Here is an 18,018-nt window from a genome sequence, read left to right on the forward strand (position 1 = left end):
ACTCGTGGTCCAGTCATGGGGGGAGTCCCACCAGGTCTCCGTTATCCCTATGACATCATAATTATTTGCATTGAGCAGGAGGATGAGCTCCTCCTGCTTATTCCCCAAGCTCCTGGCATTTGTGTACAGGCAGGCAAGTGTCCCCTGGGGGGCTCCTTCCTTGCCCACAGATTTTACCAGGGCTGGGGCAGGGGTGGGCTCCCTTAAGTGCCTTGACCCGCTGGCTTTGCAAGGATTGCTCAGTGGGCCAGCAGTGGCGGTAGTCCCCCCGTCCCCCAGAGGGCTTAGTTTAAAGCCTGGTGGAGCAGATCAGCCAGTCTGGCTGCGAAGAGCCTCCTCCCTAGAGGAGAGAGGTGGAGGCCATCTCTTCCCAGCAGCTCGCTGCCTCTCTCGCCAAAGAGCGGGCTGTGGTCATAAAAGCCAAAGCCTTCCCGACGACACCAGCACTGCAGTCTTTGGTTGACCACGTGGATCCTCCTCTCCCTCCTCAGCCCATAGCCTGAGACTGGGAGGATTGACGAGAACACCACCTGTGCCCCCAGACCCTTTAGCCCCGCTCCCAAATCCCTGTAGCGCCTCATGACCCGGCTGGGAGCCCTCCGAGCCATGTCATTGGTGCCCTGATGAATAAGGAGCATGGGATAGTGGTCTGTGGGTTGGAGGAGCTTTGGGATCCTCTCCGCAATGTCCCGGATGCGGGCCCCCGGAATGCGGGCCCCCGAATATGGTGAGCAATTAAGTGGATCCTCCTAGGTTTAACTGTAAAGATGTCTGGGAAGTATTTTATTAGTGTCCTGGCCTCCGTTTATTAGTGACCTGCTGTGGGGCACAGCTGTATTGCTACCCAGCACTTCCACAGTTGGCAGATAGTAGAATGACCTTTAGGAAAGGTTAGCTCCTTGCCACTTGTATCAACGTCCCTTTGTGTCAAGAGCCATGTGGAAGTTGATGTGCAGCAGCTTCTCCACAGTAAAAGAAGTCATGTACAGGCATCTTGCATGCCAGCACATTTCACAAACTCTTTGGAAACCAACTAATGGCAACGGGAGCAGGATTGTGAGGTCTGGAAGCTCCCAGTCATGCACTGGCATGAAGGCAGCAGTTACAAGAAGGTCATCTAGCATTTGGATAAGACAGGAGTGCAATTCAGCAGCTGTAACTCTGACTGAGCAGCCCCTCTTCAGGATGTGTTCTGCCCACCCCACAGGGGGAGGACACTAAAAAAGGTGCCCTAAACATAGCCTGTCTAATACAGTATCCTGTATTTCTTTGTGACTGAATAACCGTATCCAGTAGGGTCACCTTTACTGTTTCGAAAATATCAGTGAAGACGCACTGTTGTTTTCAGGACCTGGAACATCAGAACCCTCATGGACAACCCTAATAACAAACACCCAGAGCACCACACTGCAATTGTGGCCCAAGAACTTGGGCAACACAACATCAATGTAGCTACACTGAGTGAGACCTGGTAAGCAGGAGATGGGCAGCTCAAAGAACATGGAGGCAGCTATACCTTCTTCTGCAAGGGTAAGCGGGAAAGAGAATGCCAACTTCATGGAGTTGGCTTTGCTATTAAAAATGAACTCTGAAACCAACTCAGTGAGGTCCCTATCAGAATTAATGAGTACCTCATTAACTCTCCATCTTAAACTGGTGGGGAGTCAATATGCCACTGTCATCAATGCATATGCCCTGACTCTTGATGCCACTGATGAAACCAAGGAGGAATTCTGTGCCAACCTTGATCAAGTCTTTTCTGATGTTCCAGAGGAAGGCAGACTTATTCTTCTTGGTAATTTCAATGCCAGAGTTGGAAGGAACTCTAACCTCTGCAGTGGAACGATCGGCAAGGAAGGAGTAGGAAAGATCAACTCCACTGGCATCCCCCTCTTGACCAAATATACAGAATATGGACTCGCCATCATCAACACCCTGTTCCGCCAGAAAAACAGGCACAAGACATCATGGCAACACCCACGATTGAAGTTTTAGCACCTAATGGACTATGTCATCATCTTTGCCTAGGACTGCAAATATGTCCACATCACCTGAGCTATGCTAGGAGCTGATGATTGCTGGACTGGTAACCAAGCAGATGAGTTGGTGATATATTCAAACTGGCTCCCAAACTGCAGCAGAAGCAATGCTGATGGAAGGCCAATGTTAAAAGACTCAAGGGGCCAAGCAAGCGAGACCTCTTCCACCGCTGCCTCAATGAAAAACTGGTGAATTCTAATCAACAACAATGGGAAAATGTCAGCAGCATGTGGGCTGCCCTCAAGGCCACCGTCATCAGCACCTGTGAAGAGATGCTTGGAATCTCTACCAGGAAACATCAAGAGTGGTTTTATGAGAATGACCGGGAGATGTAAGAGTTGATCAATCACAATCGCAAGGTTTTTTTGTGCTTGGCAAAATTACACCAACTCCAAGCAAAAAAAAATTGAATATCCAGCAAGCCAAAGCAGAGGCAGATGCGCAATATGAACAACAAATAGTGGGAAGACAAGGCTAAGGAAATTCAACATCTGGCTGACATCCATGATATGCATGGCTTTTTCAGTGCCACCAAAGCCATCTATGGTTTGAGCACTCAGGGGCCAACCCCCTTGAGACCTAAGGATGGAGGAGACCTGATCAAGGAAAGGGAAGCCATCGGTGCATGTTGGAAGGAACATTTTTAAGACCTTCTCAACTGAAACACTGCTGTTGATGAGTGTTCTCAACTCCATCCCACAACACCCAGTCAGAGATGATCTTGGAATCCCTCCAACCCTTGACAAGGTGAAGAAAGCCATCAAGCAGATAAAGATCAAGGCATCTGGAGTGGATGGAAATCTTAAAATCCCACTGAAATCTTAAAACAGGGAGGAGAGGTGCTCACATCACAGCTTCATGCCCTCATCTTAAGGATCTGGAACGATGAGGAAATCCCAGATAACCTCAGGGATGCCATGGTTGTCAGAATCTTCAAGAAGGAGACAAGTCCAACTGTGGAAACAACAGAGGGATCACCCTGCTGTCTGTCACAAGAAAGATCATTGCGAGAACCCTCCTGAACCATCTCCTTCCATTTGCTGGAGAACTCCTCCTGGAATCTCAGTATGGGTTTAGGGCAGGGACAGGCAATTATTTTGGCTAGAGGGCCACAATGGGTTTGGGTGAGCTGTCGAGGGCTGCAAGGGTAGCCCTGCCCCTTGACAGGTGTCCCACCCCCTGGTCACCATCCTGGGACCAGTAGTCCCGCCCCCTGACCTTTGCCACTGGAAGTCCCTCCCCTTTCCCTTGGAAGTACTCCTTTTGTAGTTGTCTACAATGGGATCTTCTGGCCTTCTGGGCTTCTGATTGGCCAGGAGCATCCTTGGGTCTTACCTGGAGGCAGGGAGGGTTGGTCCCTCATCCCCTTCACCTTTAGATCTGGTGCCTTATGACTATCCTTCAGCATGAGGGGCTTCAGCTTTTCGGGAGCACCACAGGCACAGGGTGTGCCATGTGACACCTCCAGGGGGCATGTAAAAGTGAAAGTGCCTACTGATAACCCCTCCTGCTTGCCCTCCTGCATGAACTCAATACACTAACTCGTGTGCCTGGCCCAGAGCATGCCTGTTTGTGAGGCTCCGTAATGGGCTGGCCTAAGTAGGAGCCATGGTGGGGTGTGACCCTCTTCAACTCCACTCAGCTGCTCCCACTGCCTACTACCCTCCTACCGCGGGCCCAGTTACCTCCCAGCTCGCACTAAGGGTCAGGTCAGGGGGCTGCCAGAAGGTCTGCTGGAGGTGCAAGCTCACAGGGCATGATGGGCTTACACCCATGCGTCTCACACTGGAGCTGGGCCACAACTGCAGCAGTTTTCCTTTGGCAACTTAGCTTTAGTTATTTATTACTTTTTTTTTCGTTACACCTGCTTTTTTTTTGTTATCTTTTCCCTTACATGTTGTAGGGACTATGTATAATTCATAGACTTTGAGCCAAGCCTTGCTGTCCTACCCCTTCTTTTTTTTTTTTATTGTTGCCTTTTCCTCTTCCTTTCTTGTTTGGGACCATATGCAGATCTGTCATGTCCCCCTCTCAACTTTGGGGGTTACCCTCTTCTGATGGAGCAATGCCAGCCTCAAGTGGATATTTGCAGTGCCTGTTTTGCCTGGACAAGGCATCCCATTCCTGATAAGTGCACCATCTAGATTCATAGATTGTTGAGCCGGAAGGGACCACAATAGATCATCGTGTCCGACCCCCTGCCCCTGGCAGGAAAGAGGACCGAGGGCAGATGACCCCAGCCAGGTGACTGTCAAGCCTCCTCTTGAAGACCTCCAAGTTAGGTGATAGTACTACCTCTCTTGGAAGCCCATTCCAGATTCTGGCTGCCCTTACTGTAAAAAATGTCTTCCTAATATCTAACCTAAATCTACTCTCCACTAGTTTGCACCCATTATTCCTAGTTACTCCCAGGGGCGCTCTGGTAAATAGCGCAGCTCCAATTCCTTGTTGTCCTCTCTTGATAAACTTATAGACAGCTACAGGGTCTCCCCTTAGACGTCTCTCGTGAAGGCTGAAGAGATCCAGATTGCTCAACCTCCCCTCGTAGTGTCTTTCATGGAGGCCACTAATCATGCGAGTGGCCCTCCTCTGAACCCTCTCCAGATTCTCCATGTCCCTCTTGAAGTGCGGCACCCAAAACTGGACACAGTACTCCAACTGTGGCCTGACCAATGCCTCATAGAGGGGGAGCATCACCTCCCTTGATCTGTTGGTCACGTATCTGCTAATACACGACAAGGTGCGATTGGCCTTGTTGATGGCCTCATTACACTGCTGGCTCATGTTCGTCTTGGAGTCAACTATGACTCCAAGATCCTTCTCAGCCGCTGAGCTGCTGAGGAGGTCATCCCCCAACCTATAGGTGTGCTGGAGATTCCTTTCTAGGTGGAGAACCTTACATTTATCTTTGTTGAATTGCATCCTATTTTGTTCCGCCCATTGATCCAACCTGTCCAGGTCAGCCTGTATCTGCTCCCTGCCCTCCGGTGTTAACTTTGCCCCATAACTTAGTATCATCTGTGAACTTGGAGAGAGGATGCTTTCCACACCCTCGTCCAAATCGCTGACAAAGATATTAAATAACACGGGTCCAAGGACCAAACCCTGCGGGACTCCACTGATCCTTCAAATCCTAGGCCTAAAAGGAAAGTGAAACCTAGTTGTGACAGGGGGCCTGCTCTGGGGCAGATCTCAATGTCGGCCCACCTGCCTGTCTAGGATAGTCTGCCCACCTGACTCACCTGCCACGCTTTTGAAGTAATGAAAAAGTTATTTCTAGGTGAGAGGCTGCCTTTTCAATGCCCTAATGCCCAGGACATAACTACATGGCTCCAACCTCCCCTTTTCTGTGTCCCATGCCTCGCAGGTGTTATACTACTCATATCACCTCTGTGCGGTCCTCAGGCACTGTGCCCTCTGGCCCCTGTATCTCCATGCCCCTCTGGCCCTGGGCTCTCTGACGCCTGTCTCTGCAACTTCTTTCTCTGGCGCCTGTCTCTCTGTGCCTCACCTCTGTGCGCCTCTCTGGCGCCAGGCTTGCTGTGCCCCTGTAGCTGCACCCCTGTAGCTGTGCCCCTCTGGCACTGTGTTCTCTGCTCTATTGTGTACCCCCTCTCAGCACTAATGAGGCCTCCACCTCACATATAGTCTCAGCTGCCACAAGCCACTGGTGCAAACAGTAACATAAGCATAAACCCCTAGGCTGTAACGTAAACACTAGCAATGACAACAGCGCTCTGCCCCTTTAAGGGGGCAAACTTCTACCCTTAGGACAACATGCCCACCTAGCCTAGGTACCTGGGAGGCTCCTGGAGTCTTGCTGCACTTGGGTAGTAAAGCAGGCAGCACCAGGTCTTGGGTAAGTCCCTCATGCAGGAGCTCCTTCCCCTGGCAGTTGCCAGAGGAAGAGTGATTCTGTTAGCTCCAGCCCTGGGCGTATGCCCCGAAACCCTGCTTCCTTCCAATTGTCTGATGCCTGCAGGTGCTGCCCAATTACCCCATTAGGCTGTTGCCCAGGCAACCTGCAGCTGTGCAGCTCTGTTTAGCCTGCAAAGCTCCTTGGCCAGGCTACTTAAGCCTTAAAGGAGCAGGCACATCTTAGTGCCCTGCTACACCAGCTAAAACTTTTCCTTTTCAGGAAATCTATGATTTTGTCAGACACTGGTTCTTCTGGTTTCCCTGGTTACCAAGATGCCACTGACAGCACTTTGCTGTAGTGTCAGGTGTCATCCTTGACCCTGGCTTGGTTGAGGTTCAACTCAAGACCTTTTCCTTAGGTAGATTTCCAGCAAGCAGCTCCAGCTTTCACTTCCCCAGTGAAGATGTGACATTTCACAGCCAACTCATGGTTCCATTGAACTTCAGCCTGCCCCTGAAGCTTGCCAGCCTACCCAGGTGGTCAAGCTTTAGGAGGTCCTGGCTTCCATGGTACAAGAGCCAAGACAGACATTATGGCCCACTTGGGATCTCATTGAAGCTTACCATGTTCTACTCATCCCTGGTTGTCCACAAATGAGGATTGATCGATCTAGGTCCAAACACTGAATATTGGACCCAGCATACTGCGCAGGTACCAGTCCCCTTCACTCCCCTTTACTCTACCATCATCAACATCTCTGTGTCCAAGGGCATGTCTCCCCAGCATTGTAATTTCCCTGGAGTCAAGGCCTCTGGGTGTACCTTGAACCCTTGCGCTGAACTAGCACCCTCAGCTAGTACCCTTTTCATTGTCCCTGCCTCTGTCATGGGCTCTTCTGATACAGGCTTTCTGGCACTGATGGCCTTGTCAGTAAGCTCATGTTCCAGCACCCACTTGAGCTCTAATCACTCTCTGCTTACAGATAAGCTCTTAAACAAAAAGTCTAGTTGCTCCTAGTCAGTGGCCTTTGTTGGTTCACCCCAGTATTCCCTCTGGCCGTGGGAATTCCAGCTATAAGCAGAGAGATTCCCTCCATTCCTGGGGTATTATCAACCACAGCAGAGTGCTCCAGTCTTTACTATCAGGACACCTTTTGCCCTTCAGAGCCCATAAAAGAGCATTACAGGCTTTACAAATTTAAACTGTCTTCTAGGTCTTGACTTAATGTCCACGAGATCTGAGCCATGCAGCAGGACATTTGATGGTGTGATCCAAAGGTGTAATTAGTGGTTGCCTCCTCTCCCTTTTCAGAAATATTTCTATTCAGCTTGACAGCTGTTGCATCTAGTTCACCCCTTTGCCTTCATAGATTTCATAGACATTAGAGGCTGGTAGGGACCTCATGAGATCGAGGCTAGCCCCCTTGCCAGAAGCAGGAAGTCTGCAGGGATCAGATGATCCCAGGAAGATAAACATCCAAATGCCTCTTAAATGAGTCCAGTGTAGGTGCTTGCACCACCTCTGGGGGAGTCTGTTCCAGACCTTGCACACTCGGATTGTAAAGAAGTTTTTCCTTATATTAAGTCTGAATCGGCCTTTTAAAAGTTTGTGGCCATTAGACCTAGTTATCCCTTGGGGAGCCCTGGTGAACAACTGTTCTCCCAGATCCTGATGCACCACCCCCCTTATATACTTATAGGCAGCCACCAAGTCCCCCCTGAGCCTTTTCTTCACCAGGCTGAAGTTCCATGTCCCTCAGCCTCTCCTCGTAAGGCTTGCTCTCTTGGCCTTTGATTATACAGGTGGCTCTCCTCTGGACTCTCTCAAGCTTATTCACGTCCCTCCTGAAGTGGGGGCCCAACACTGGGCGCAGTACTCCAGCTGCAGCTTCACTAAGGCTGAGTAAAGCAGGAGGATGACATCCCTGTTTTTGCTCAAGATGCATCAGTGGATGCATGCCAGAGTTTGGTTTGCTCTGCCGGCCACAGCATCACATTGGGGGCTCATGTTCTCAAGACCCCCAAGTCCCTTTCAATTGTGGTGCTAGTGAGCATAGCACCATCAAGCCTGTATGTATGATGCTGTTTTTTTTCTCCCAAGGTAGAGTACCCTGCATTTCTCTATGTTGGATGCCATCAGGTTTAAGTCTGCCCACTTTGCAAGCATGTCCAGGTCAGCCTGTATCCCCAGCCTGTCCTCCAGCATATGACCACCTTCCCCCATAGTTTAGTATCATCCACAAACTTTGCCAGCCCGCATCTGATGCCCGAATCCAGGTCATTAATGAAGATATTAAAAAGTACCAGCCCGAGCACTGAGCCTTGGGAGACTCCACTGGTAGAGAGTCCTCCAGAGCAAAAGGAAGGAGTTTATATCTAAAGGGTTCTACAGCAGCTGTTTTCTGGTTCCAAAGGACAGAGAGGGGTGTTATGTCATCCTAGACCACAGAAAGCAAAACCTGTGCATTTATGAGCTCAAGTTCATGATAGTGCCCTTTGCAGGTATACCATCACTCTGGCAGGAGGACTAGCTCACACCTCTTAACCTACAGGACACTTTTTTATCTATGTATCTTGTGTATCTGTAATCCCTGCTCACAGGTATTATCCATGTTTTACTGTGGGTACGGACCTCTCCAAGGTCCATCAGAGTCCCCTTCTTTCATTTGTTAAAGCCCCAAAGGTCTTTGAGTGGAAGCTATTCAGCTAAGTCTCAGTCTACTCCCATCTGTATGGAATCTTCAGCAGCTCAGGTTTTTGATAGTCTTCAAGTGTTGATTAGGCTCCCTAGGAATGTTAGTCATCCTGCAGAAATCTTCCTTAATTTTCGTGAAGGGAGTCTACCTCAAAGGTGCCCTGATAAGATGCATCAGTGGGGAAGTCTTACCTACCTCACGAACAATTTTTGTTGGCTGTTTGAGCCCATAGCTTCATGTGACTTAGTCCATTTGCCCATGAAAGCAGCTTTCCTGGTGACTCTTTGGTAGACAAGTGAGTGAACTCTAAGCCCCAGTGACAAATTCTCCTTATGCTACCTTATATACAGACAAAGTAACTTTAAGGCAGGGACAGGCAATTTTGGGCGGAGGGCTGCTTACTGAGTTTTGGCAAGCCATCGAGGGCTGCATGACAGGCAGCTAGGGGCAGATAAATATTAATTTTCTAAATTTCTTAGGAAGAATGGATAGAATGGCCTGGTGGGCTGCATCTTGCCCACCCCTGCTTTAAGAACACCACTTAGGTTCATTCAGCCCTGTCTCCTTTTATGGTGTCTCCTAGATTATATCTGTAAGGCAGTGACTTGAGTCTCTGTCCATATGTTTGCCAAATATTATGCAATAATGGAAGCCTCTTGAACTTTAGCATTTAGCAAGGTAGTTCTCCAGTCACTGTTTGCACAAGGGACTTCAAGATCAACAGTCATGTATGTGTGGGCACTGCTTCGGAGTTGTCCACTTGTCAGGAATGTGTGTGTAGATAAATACTTTAAGAAAGGAAGTTACTTACCAGTAACAGGAGTATTTCAAGATTCATGTCCACATGCACATTTGAATCCTGCCCTGTTCTCCTCTTCTTGGACTTGGATACAGTTAAGAGTGCAACTGAGAGGAAGCTAAAGAGAAGAATGTGCACCACCACACTTTATTCCCTCAGCCAGGGACCACAAGGAAAGGTGGGGTTGCAGTGTACTCTACAGGTCCTGCCTTTGAAAAAGTGTTTCCAGGCAAAAGCCAAGGGCATTAGACATACTAACTAGTCAAGAATGTTTACTTTGACAGTAGTTTTTGAAAAACTCTAGTTACTGATAAGTAATTGCCTCTCCTCCTCTCCCCTTCTCTTTTCATTCCTTACACTATCCCAGCATTCCATTTTAAACCTTGCTGTGTTTAATGCAGGGCGGGCAATTATTTGACTTATTTATCATTCCCCCTCAATACTGGCCGAGTGTCTTAAAAGTCACAGCTACTGCCATTGTCACAGGCCAGCTGGGCACAGTGAGTGTATCAGTTTTATCACAGGCCAACTGGGCTGTTTGATTCAGTTTCGGATCGAGGAGGCAAAGCTGGGAGTGGAATAAAGGCAAATTTATTATAGCTTACACACACACAACAGTTAACAGAAAGATAAATGCAATAAACAGATATGGCAGTATAAAAGAGCTAATAGTAAATAATAACAACAGATAATAATAACAGATAGATAGATCAATCTGTCGCAGGCCAACTGGGCACTGCGAGGGTATTAGCCACACTGGGCTGTTCAAAACAACGAATAGACAGACATGGGTTGGCAACTTATCGATAGTCCCTCAATGCCAGGTGCGCGCCAAGTGATTCCAGCGAAGTCAGGCGTCCCTGATGATCAACGCTGTCAGAGGGATTACTGGGGAAGGTCCCTTGCTCAGGATCCAATCCTCACTCTCACCGGGAGTCAGGGGTCCAGGCGTGGGACAGAAATGACCATTCTGTTCCCTCCTTCCTGCTGGTTACCTGATGCATGTGTTTTTTATACCTAATCTTATGTTAATCTGTTGGCCTCAGGGCCACTCGCAATATTGCCCTATAGCTGTTACCCTATGGGATTGAAAGGTGTTAAAATTATCATAAAAGGTTACTACCCAGACTCAGGTTTATCCAATAAGCAAATTATGATGCAGCACCTTTAGGTTTGAAATTGACATCGCTCCGCCTAAATCCCAACCCCTTTTAGGCTTCAGTTGAATATGCTTTCTTGGGATGTGCTTTCCTGGAATGTGTTTGGGCATGCCTAGCAGTTAGATCCAGTTTTTATCGCTAAGGCTGAACCCTGAGCAAAAAACCGTTAAACCAGCTAATCTCACAGCTACAGCTTTGCCTATGGGGCCCAGTCAGTTCCATGAACGGTTAATTTATCATTTTGGTTAAACTTATGACAGACAAGTTGCATTTGCAGTTTACAAACTTACAAGCTTATGTTAACTAATATTACCTATTTAGGCAAAATACCAAATGCCTCCAAGAAGCACATATTATTGCTTATTAATCCCTCTGGTTCTGGCTGTCGCATGCCATGTGCTTCTGTTGTTGACTAGGAACTCTGAAGTTATCTAAGCCTTTTGTGTTAGCTGTTAATCTTGATAATAGCGATGTAAATTCTTTCTTGTGGTTTTGTGAGAAGTACTACACAATTTGTGCGTAAAGTTGAGGGATTTTCCCCTCCCCAACACCCCTGTACCAAATCTGACCATTTTTTCCTTTCCAAGGAAGCTGAGTGATTTTATTTGTTTTTAACTAGAAAGTAATTAATAGTAAATTAAAGATCACTAAATTATAAAGTAATAGATTAATTCCATAGATTACCTAAACAGTCCTTTAAGGAGCTGCATCTGGAAAACTAATAATGAGTATTCTTGTCCAACATATGGTATATCATACTTTGAAATCCAGCCAGTCATAAACTAATTACTACTTCTTCCTTTCTCTTTTATATAGTTTCCAAATAAAACAGTAGCGCACGTTGCCTGCAATATGCTCAGCATGCTGATTCATTATGTACACAGGCTTCAAGCATACCAAGCTGATTTACCTTTGAAAATTATTCAAGTAAGTAATTAAAAAAAATAAAACTATTTGAGCTTTTCTGGCATTTTAATGATGACTTTAGGAAATAATACATTTGAAATCTGAAGTAGCAAATTAGTTACTTCTATGAGAACTTTTGTTTTATAGTTTTCAGTGTGTTAGGTTTTTGCCAGACATTACATTTACCTGTTGACTCAAATATTTTAAGTTTTAAAAAATAACTTTAAAATAGTAATTATAAAGAAAATCATTGTTTATTGTCCACAGATTCTGGTAGCAACTATTACTCACCTTCTGCCTGGGACAGAAGCTGCTTCTTATGAACAGGACAAGAGGGTAATAATTTATTATGCTTTTAATATGCCAGAGTTACTAGTTATGGAGATGTCAAGTCATAGTTGTATAATCAAGACTGCAGTGCATTGCCTAAAACAGAGAATTTCCATGAAGAACTGCCTTCCTTTCAAAGTTACTGCCATTTTTTTCAATAGAAATGGAGCAGTAGGCTTCCTTTAGCTATTCCATCTTTCAGTCATGGTGCTCCTTCCTGCCTCCTGACAGCATAGTCAGTTACCATTCTCCCTGAGGACAATTTGGCTTCATTTGTATTGGGGATAACTGGAAGCAGCATCCATTTTGAAATTAGCATCTTCACTCACAGTAGCCTGTTGCAGGTGGCTTACCCTTGGCCTTTTGGCCCTGATTGAAGGTGGAGCAGCAGGGAGCTGCTCTTAACTTCTTCCATTGGCATAAGGTCCAACTGACTTGACTTTAAGGTCATTTTTACACGTGCTCCAGGGGCACGTGTAATTACAGCGTGTCAGAGCAGACTCGAGTCTGCTGGATTGTGCTGATTAGCACATCTCCAGCAGCCTCTGTGTCATGTGTATCAGTGTCCCTGTGTTTCAAAATGGCAGTGGGGGCACTTGAACTAAAGCTCATCAAGTGATTGAGTCTGCTCTGACGCACTATAATTGCAGCACATTGGAGCAGCCTCTCTGCATGTCTACAGGCACCCTAAAAGACAATCAGGCATAGAGGAGCTCTGTTCCACTGCATCTCAGTTTGTACTATGAGGTATTACCTCCCTCCTTTATGCTGGATATAGGTCAGTAGCTGCCACAGAAGACAACAGAGCACCACCTCCACCAGCTTGCCACTTGCAGATAGTTCCCACGTGGAAGATTCCTCCATGACTTATTGCAGGTCATTTTGTTGCCATTTTATGCGATTCAAATGTCACAAAGTTGCTTTTCTAGATACAGAAATACTGTTCTAATATGTATTTAAAATAGTTTCCTCTAAATATGGATATAAAAGATTATGATGATGACAAAATAAAACTACTGAAATGAAATCTATTTTTTGCATGGTACTTTTGTGGAGCAATATTAATATGTATTGCATGAAATTCATATTACAGTTATATGTTTGATAATAAGATGTTTAAAAAATTAGCTTAAGGAGCTCCTTAGTCAGGGGGGCTCGTCATTTTGTGCTAAAGACTGATGCATTTTTAATTGATTTAAAGAATCTTGTTTCTGGTTATCTGAACTCTTTATTTCTGACTGCCCACTTCTTGCAGTTATGTAAATTATAAATATGTTTAATATGGGTTTAGGTTTTGTAATCAGTGTTTAAAGTGGTTACAGTGTTTTTATTCCATTAATAGTATCAGTGTTTGTGAAACTTTCTGTGTTGTACTATGGTCTTTGTGAAAGTGGCCACTAGAGGGAGTTAAATCTTTCATAGACTGAATAGTTTGCAATATAGAATGGCATTTCGATACCTCTTCAATGGATATCTTTTCAATAGCTGTATAGTGATATTAGCACATTAAAAACAATTTATATCATTTATAAAGTAGCAAAGGAAATTCAGATAGTTCAATTTTGCATGAGCCTTTGTTTTCTTTATATTGACCCTAAGCCTTGTTTATACAGTGTTGGCTGCAATTTTTTATAATTTGTTTCAAATTAACTTTACAAGATCATATAAATATATCCATTTAAGCATAAGATCTACTCTCCCACCTTCCATTGGAGGGGTGAGGAGGAGCAGCAGCAGAGGCCTTAGCACTGAAAGCTGAGACAACATGGAGTTTGGACATGTAAGGTGTGTGTGAATAGGACAGTGCTAGAGATATATAAAATTACCTGAGGCAGCCGCAGATCTAAGCAATATAGCCAAATCATCTCAGCAATATACAACGTCTGTTTAGCAAGAGTAAAGTGCCACGCTGATACGGGTATACTCCTTCTGGGACCCAGGCTAGTATCATTGTATTGTGCTGTATAAACCTACCATCTCATCCAGATATTACAGAGTAATGATGAATACCACTGAGATTAAATTGGTAAATAAGAATAAAGCAGAAAAACAAACTACAGTAGTAAATGCAAAGTAGCTGGCTGCTGTTTTAAGTAATTTGTAACTAAAAATGTGTTTGTTACAGTTGGTAGTATCTTTACTACTCTGTTTGTTGGACTGGATAATGGCCTTGCCTTTAAAGACCTTACTGCAACCTGTTCACACTACAGATGAAAATGATAAGACTGAAAAATCTGTTCTGCATTGTATATTCAAGGTACTTATCCTTTAATATTTTTCATTTTTGTTCCAATGGCAACTTTTATACTTGAAAATGATCATTAGGGGAAGTGAAGGCAGAACCCTTCTCTTGATCTGATTCTAATTCTGTGGCAAGCATTTGGACTGCTTCTGCATTAGTTCTTGTACATTTTACTTAGAACTATTTAGTTTTGAATGTATTTGAAACAATTCACTCTGTAAATAGGAGGCAAAACTAAAGAAATTATTTTAAAAATATTAATATGTGCAAGAAAGTCAATGCTATGAAATTGGGAGATAGTGAAAATAATAAAACATTGTGTTGTCTGTTTCTCACCAAAGTACTGGTAAAGACCAAAAGTATAAAACAGTGTATGCAGGCTAGAAGTAGGCTTTATAGAGTAAGTGTTTTAACTTAACATTGCTTTCTTAATTTGCTTAATGCTGACTTATGCCTAGTGCTCTTAAGTGCATACATTTATTTTGCCCTAAGCAGCTTAACCTTGAAATACAGACACTATATTAATTTTTTACCACATTTTAACTATATTAATTTTTTACCACATTCCTATTTATATACGCTATATAGGCTCCTGTTTTTAGTAACTTTCCCTTCCTACAGGAATTCAGTTTCATGAATATACATTTTCTAAAACTATACCATGTTTACTGAGTTTCATGGCTTGTTGGTAGGTTTTATATTTGTAACAAGTTAATCAACATGCAAATAAAGCTAAATTATCTTATTTATTAGGTAGGAGGGTGTTTTATATATCTTCATCTTGAATTCATGTTTTTGTCTTAGGTTCTGCATGGATGTGTCTATGGAGCTCAATGTTTTGGCACCCCAAAGTATTTTCCTCTAAGTTTTTCTGATTTGGCATCTATGGATTATGATCCTTTTATGCCTTTAGAAAGTCTGAAAGAACCAGAACCACTACATTCTCCAGACTCAGAACGGTCTTCTAAACTTCAGCCAGTCACAGAAGGTATGTCAGGTTGCCTTCATAGATTCTGTTTAAAAGAGAATGTCTCTTGATGTCCAGTACTGAAGTGATTGTCTAAAGCATGAACTTTCAATTATGTTCAATATGATTCTAGAAAATAGGTAGCATTCATCAGTACAGAATAAAATAGCATAATTTTGAGGAATTGCAACTTGTTTAATTGAAATATGTAGATACTCAACAACATATAAATCTGTTTTATATGGATCCTCCTTTTTCCATGTGGCAGAGAACATGCAAACATGCGTAATTCTTTTTTCTTTTTAACTACATAAGGTTACTTCTCTCACACTTTCGTTCCTTTTCTTAAGAATTTTTTTTTTAGAAAGCTTTCTCTAGTTAAAACTGAATGAAATTTATCATGATTTGTTTTGTGTCTATAGGTTTTTAAAATGTAAAACAAAGTTGCATCATAAAAGAAACAATTTTATATAGTCTACTTCAGACCTTTACAGAGTCAGGAATTAAGAACATTTTCTTCTGAAATAATGACAGTAAATAGAAGAAACTGAGATTTAAAGTAATGACATCTTTCTTATCAAATTTATCTAACAAATATCAGATGGCTTAAATGGAAAGAAAATTGAAAAAGATGAGTTTAATATTGATACCAGAAACTCTGTGTAGTGCTATTCTCCCTCCATATTAAGTTGTTCCATTTAGGCTTCCTTAAAGGTATTAGGTACCAGATAAATGCAGAACCTCTTTGTAGCAGCTGTGTGCTAACAGCAGGTGATTTTGTGGTCTGTACTGACTACGTGCTGTTTTTTATGTGGAGAAAATGACTAATCATTGTGCCCTTGTCTAAGGCATGCTTCATCATCCTCAAGTACTTTTTTGGCCAAAGAATTCTAAACATAGAGCTGTCCCCTAATAAGCTCAGTATTGGATTGAACAAGTCTGATTTGAGACCTATTGGCAGGAGGAGCTGTAATTATTAAATTTACTGAAGAATGAAGCAAGGTACTGTAGTTGGCTTTTTGTCAAATGGCTATGGTCTTATTAGCAAAAAGTAATCATCTGCAGGGTCAGAATGAAAGAGGTTTCGAAGGATTCATTCTGTCCTAATTACAGTTTCACCTATACATATTATATAAAGCTAATATTTAAAGCATTTGCCAAAATTAACTTCCACTGCATGTTCTATTACAGTGTAGTGAATTGCAGCAGCTTTTTATGCCTTGCATCTTTTGTATGCTATAATAATCTGTAATTATGGGTTTGCAGCAAATGCTGTGTGGCTTTTTTAATCTGACAACGTGAAAAGACAACCTTGAATAGATTTTTTTTTTCAAATGAATGTCAGTTGCACAAAGCCTTAGCATCGATATCTTCATTTTGCATTTCCACACATGATTGGTTCTTTATAATTCCTCGTTAAATTTCTAAGTAAAAGTAATTTCATATGCTCCTTATATCTCCTTAGGTGAGTTAAAGGAAAAAATATGAAGCTACCTTAAAATCTCAAGGCTTTGTAATTCTAAGTAGGTTATCTTACAAAATTTAATTGGCAAAGTACAGCATAGATTATAATGCCACCCTAGTGCTGCTGCCTTGGCAATTGTAGCTTGTGCTGCTAGGCAAGAACAAAAACAGCACTGCTTACCCATCTCACATCATCTGCTCTCATTGGCATTACTAGAAGTGTGATAGGAGCAAAATTAGTGTATTAGAGGCCATGAGGAGCTAGATCAAGTTGAGGGCCAATTAGCACAGACTAGCAGCAGAGACGCATGTTGATTGGTTGTATATGGAGCAACTGCACACTATTCAAACTACTGGAAAACCAGACCCAGGTCACCATATTGTCTCTACAATATACCACTCCTTCCTTATTTAAAAAAAAAGCTTATCAGAATAAAGGTACCTTCATGTCATCTCATTGGCAAAATGGGTAGGGATGGTAGAGCAGATATATTATTGAGGAACATGCAGAGAAATGAGATGTGTATTAGTGAGGAATGTGTACAGTAAGAAAGATGAAGTCTGCCAAACTTTTTCATAGGATGCAAGTTCATTCATGAGTCTCATGTTTTGGATAAACAATTGTTACACATACAACATTGAAAGGCAGATTGCTCCTTGACAGATGTGATCAGGAGTCTTGGGATATGATTCTTCCTACAGTTAAATAACATTACATGAGCTACATTACATGATTTTAGTACATATCAATATTAATGGATCTTCCCAGAGGCAGTTGCCTGCATCTCAGTAAGAGACTGGATAAAGACTTGTTCCATTCTATAGGAAGCAGGCATAAGGAAGAATTATGCTCCCACTTCTGCTCTAGTCACTTTGCAAGTATTGCATGTTTCAAGGGACATAATATATATAGATTTTTTTATTTAAGGCTATGTCCTTGTTTTCCATTCTATGTATGCATAGTAAAATGATATATCAGATTGTTAGGTTTCACAATAAAAACATTTAATATGAAATGAAAGTTGGTATTGCAGAATTATGTTTAAACACAACTGAAAGTAAAAGCTACAAATAAACAAAAAAAATCAAAGGGATGCTTCTCTCCAGTTAGCAAAGCTTGCAAAAGAACTCTGTAATAGTTTTGAGGGGCCAGTGAATTAGAAAGTCTTAGGCTGCATACAAGCATTTATTTCCAGTGGTGAAAAATTTCCACTGCTAGAAACTATTCCAGAAGAGGAAGTAGTATAGGCATTCAGCCTGCAACTGCCCCCTCTCCTCTTCTCCTTGAACCTTCCTGAGACCAGGGTGATCCTGATCTGGAGAAAGCGTTGGCTGCTTCAGTTCTTCTGTTCCTGGGGAAACTGGAGCAACAGGGCAAGCCTACCTGCCCACTTCTAACTCTGAGTACTCCAGAATGAGAAACAGACAGGAGACTTTCTGTGCCGCAACCTCTGTTTGTCTCCTGGTGCCCAGAAGCCAAGCAGACTCAGCCATGAGGCAAAGCCTCCTTCTCACCCTAGGGACTCTGGCATGTGAAGATCCAATAGGGAGCAACT

At 43.5% G+C, this 18,018-nt stretch overlaps 1 protein-coding gene across 4 annotated transcripts in view; it reads left to right on the forward strand.

Annotated features, from left to right (window-relative positions):
- RALGAPA1 (Ral GTPase activating protein catalytic alpha subunit 1) overlaps positions 1-18,018 on the forward strand; it is a 163,853-nt gene that overhangs the window by 115,042 nt on the left and 30,793 nt on the right. For all 4 annotated transcript variants that reach the window (XR_003093553.1, XM_025201507.1, XM_025201517.1 and 1 more), the window contains exons 27-30: positions 11,370-11,480; positions 11,727-11,795; positions 13,915-14,046; positions 14,836-15,019. Coding sequence is in view for 3 of the 4 variants with exons in the window: in XM_025201507.1 (XP_025057292.1) it covers positions 11,370-11,480; positions 11,727-11,795; positions 13,915-14,046; positions 14,836-15,019 (496 nt within the window). In the remaining variant the exon portion in view is untranslated. The remainder of the gene's footprint in view (positions 1-11,369; positions 11,481-11,726; positions 11,796-13,914; positions 14,047-14,835; positions 15,020-18,018) is intronic.

This window comes from Alligator sinensis, unplaced genomic scaffold (genome assembly GCF_000455745.1).
Source record: "Alligator sinensis unplaced genomic scaffold, ASM45574v1 scaffold280_1, whole genome shotgun sequence".
NCBI classification, from domain to species: domain Eukaryota; kingdom Metazoa; phylum Chordata; order Crocodylia; family Alligatoridae; genus Alligator; species Alligator sinensis.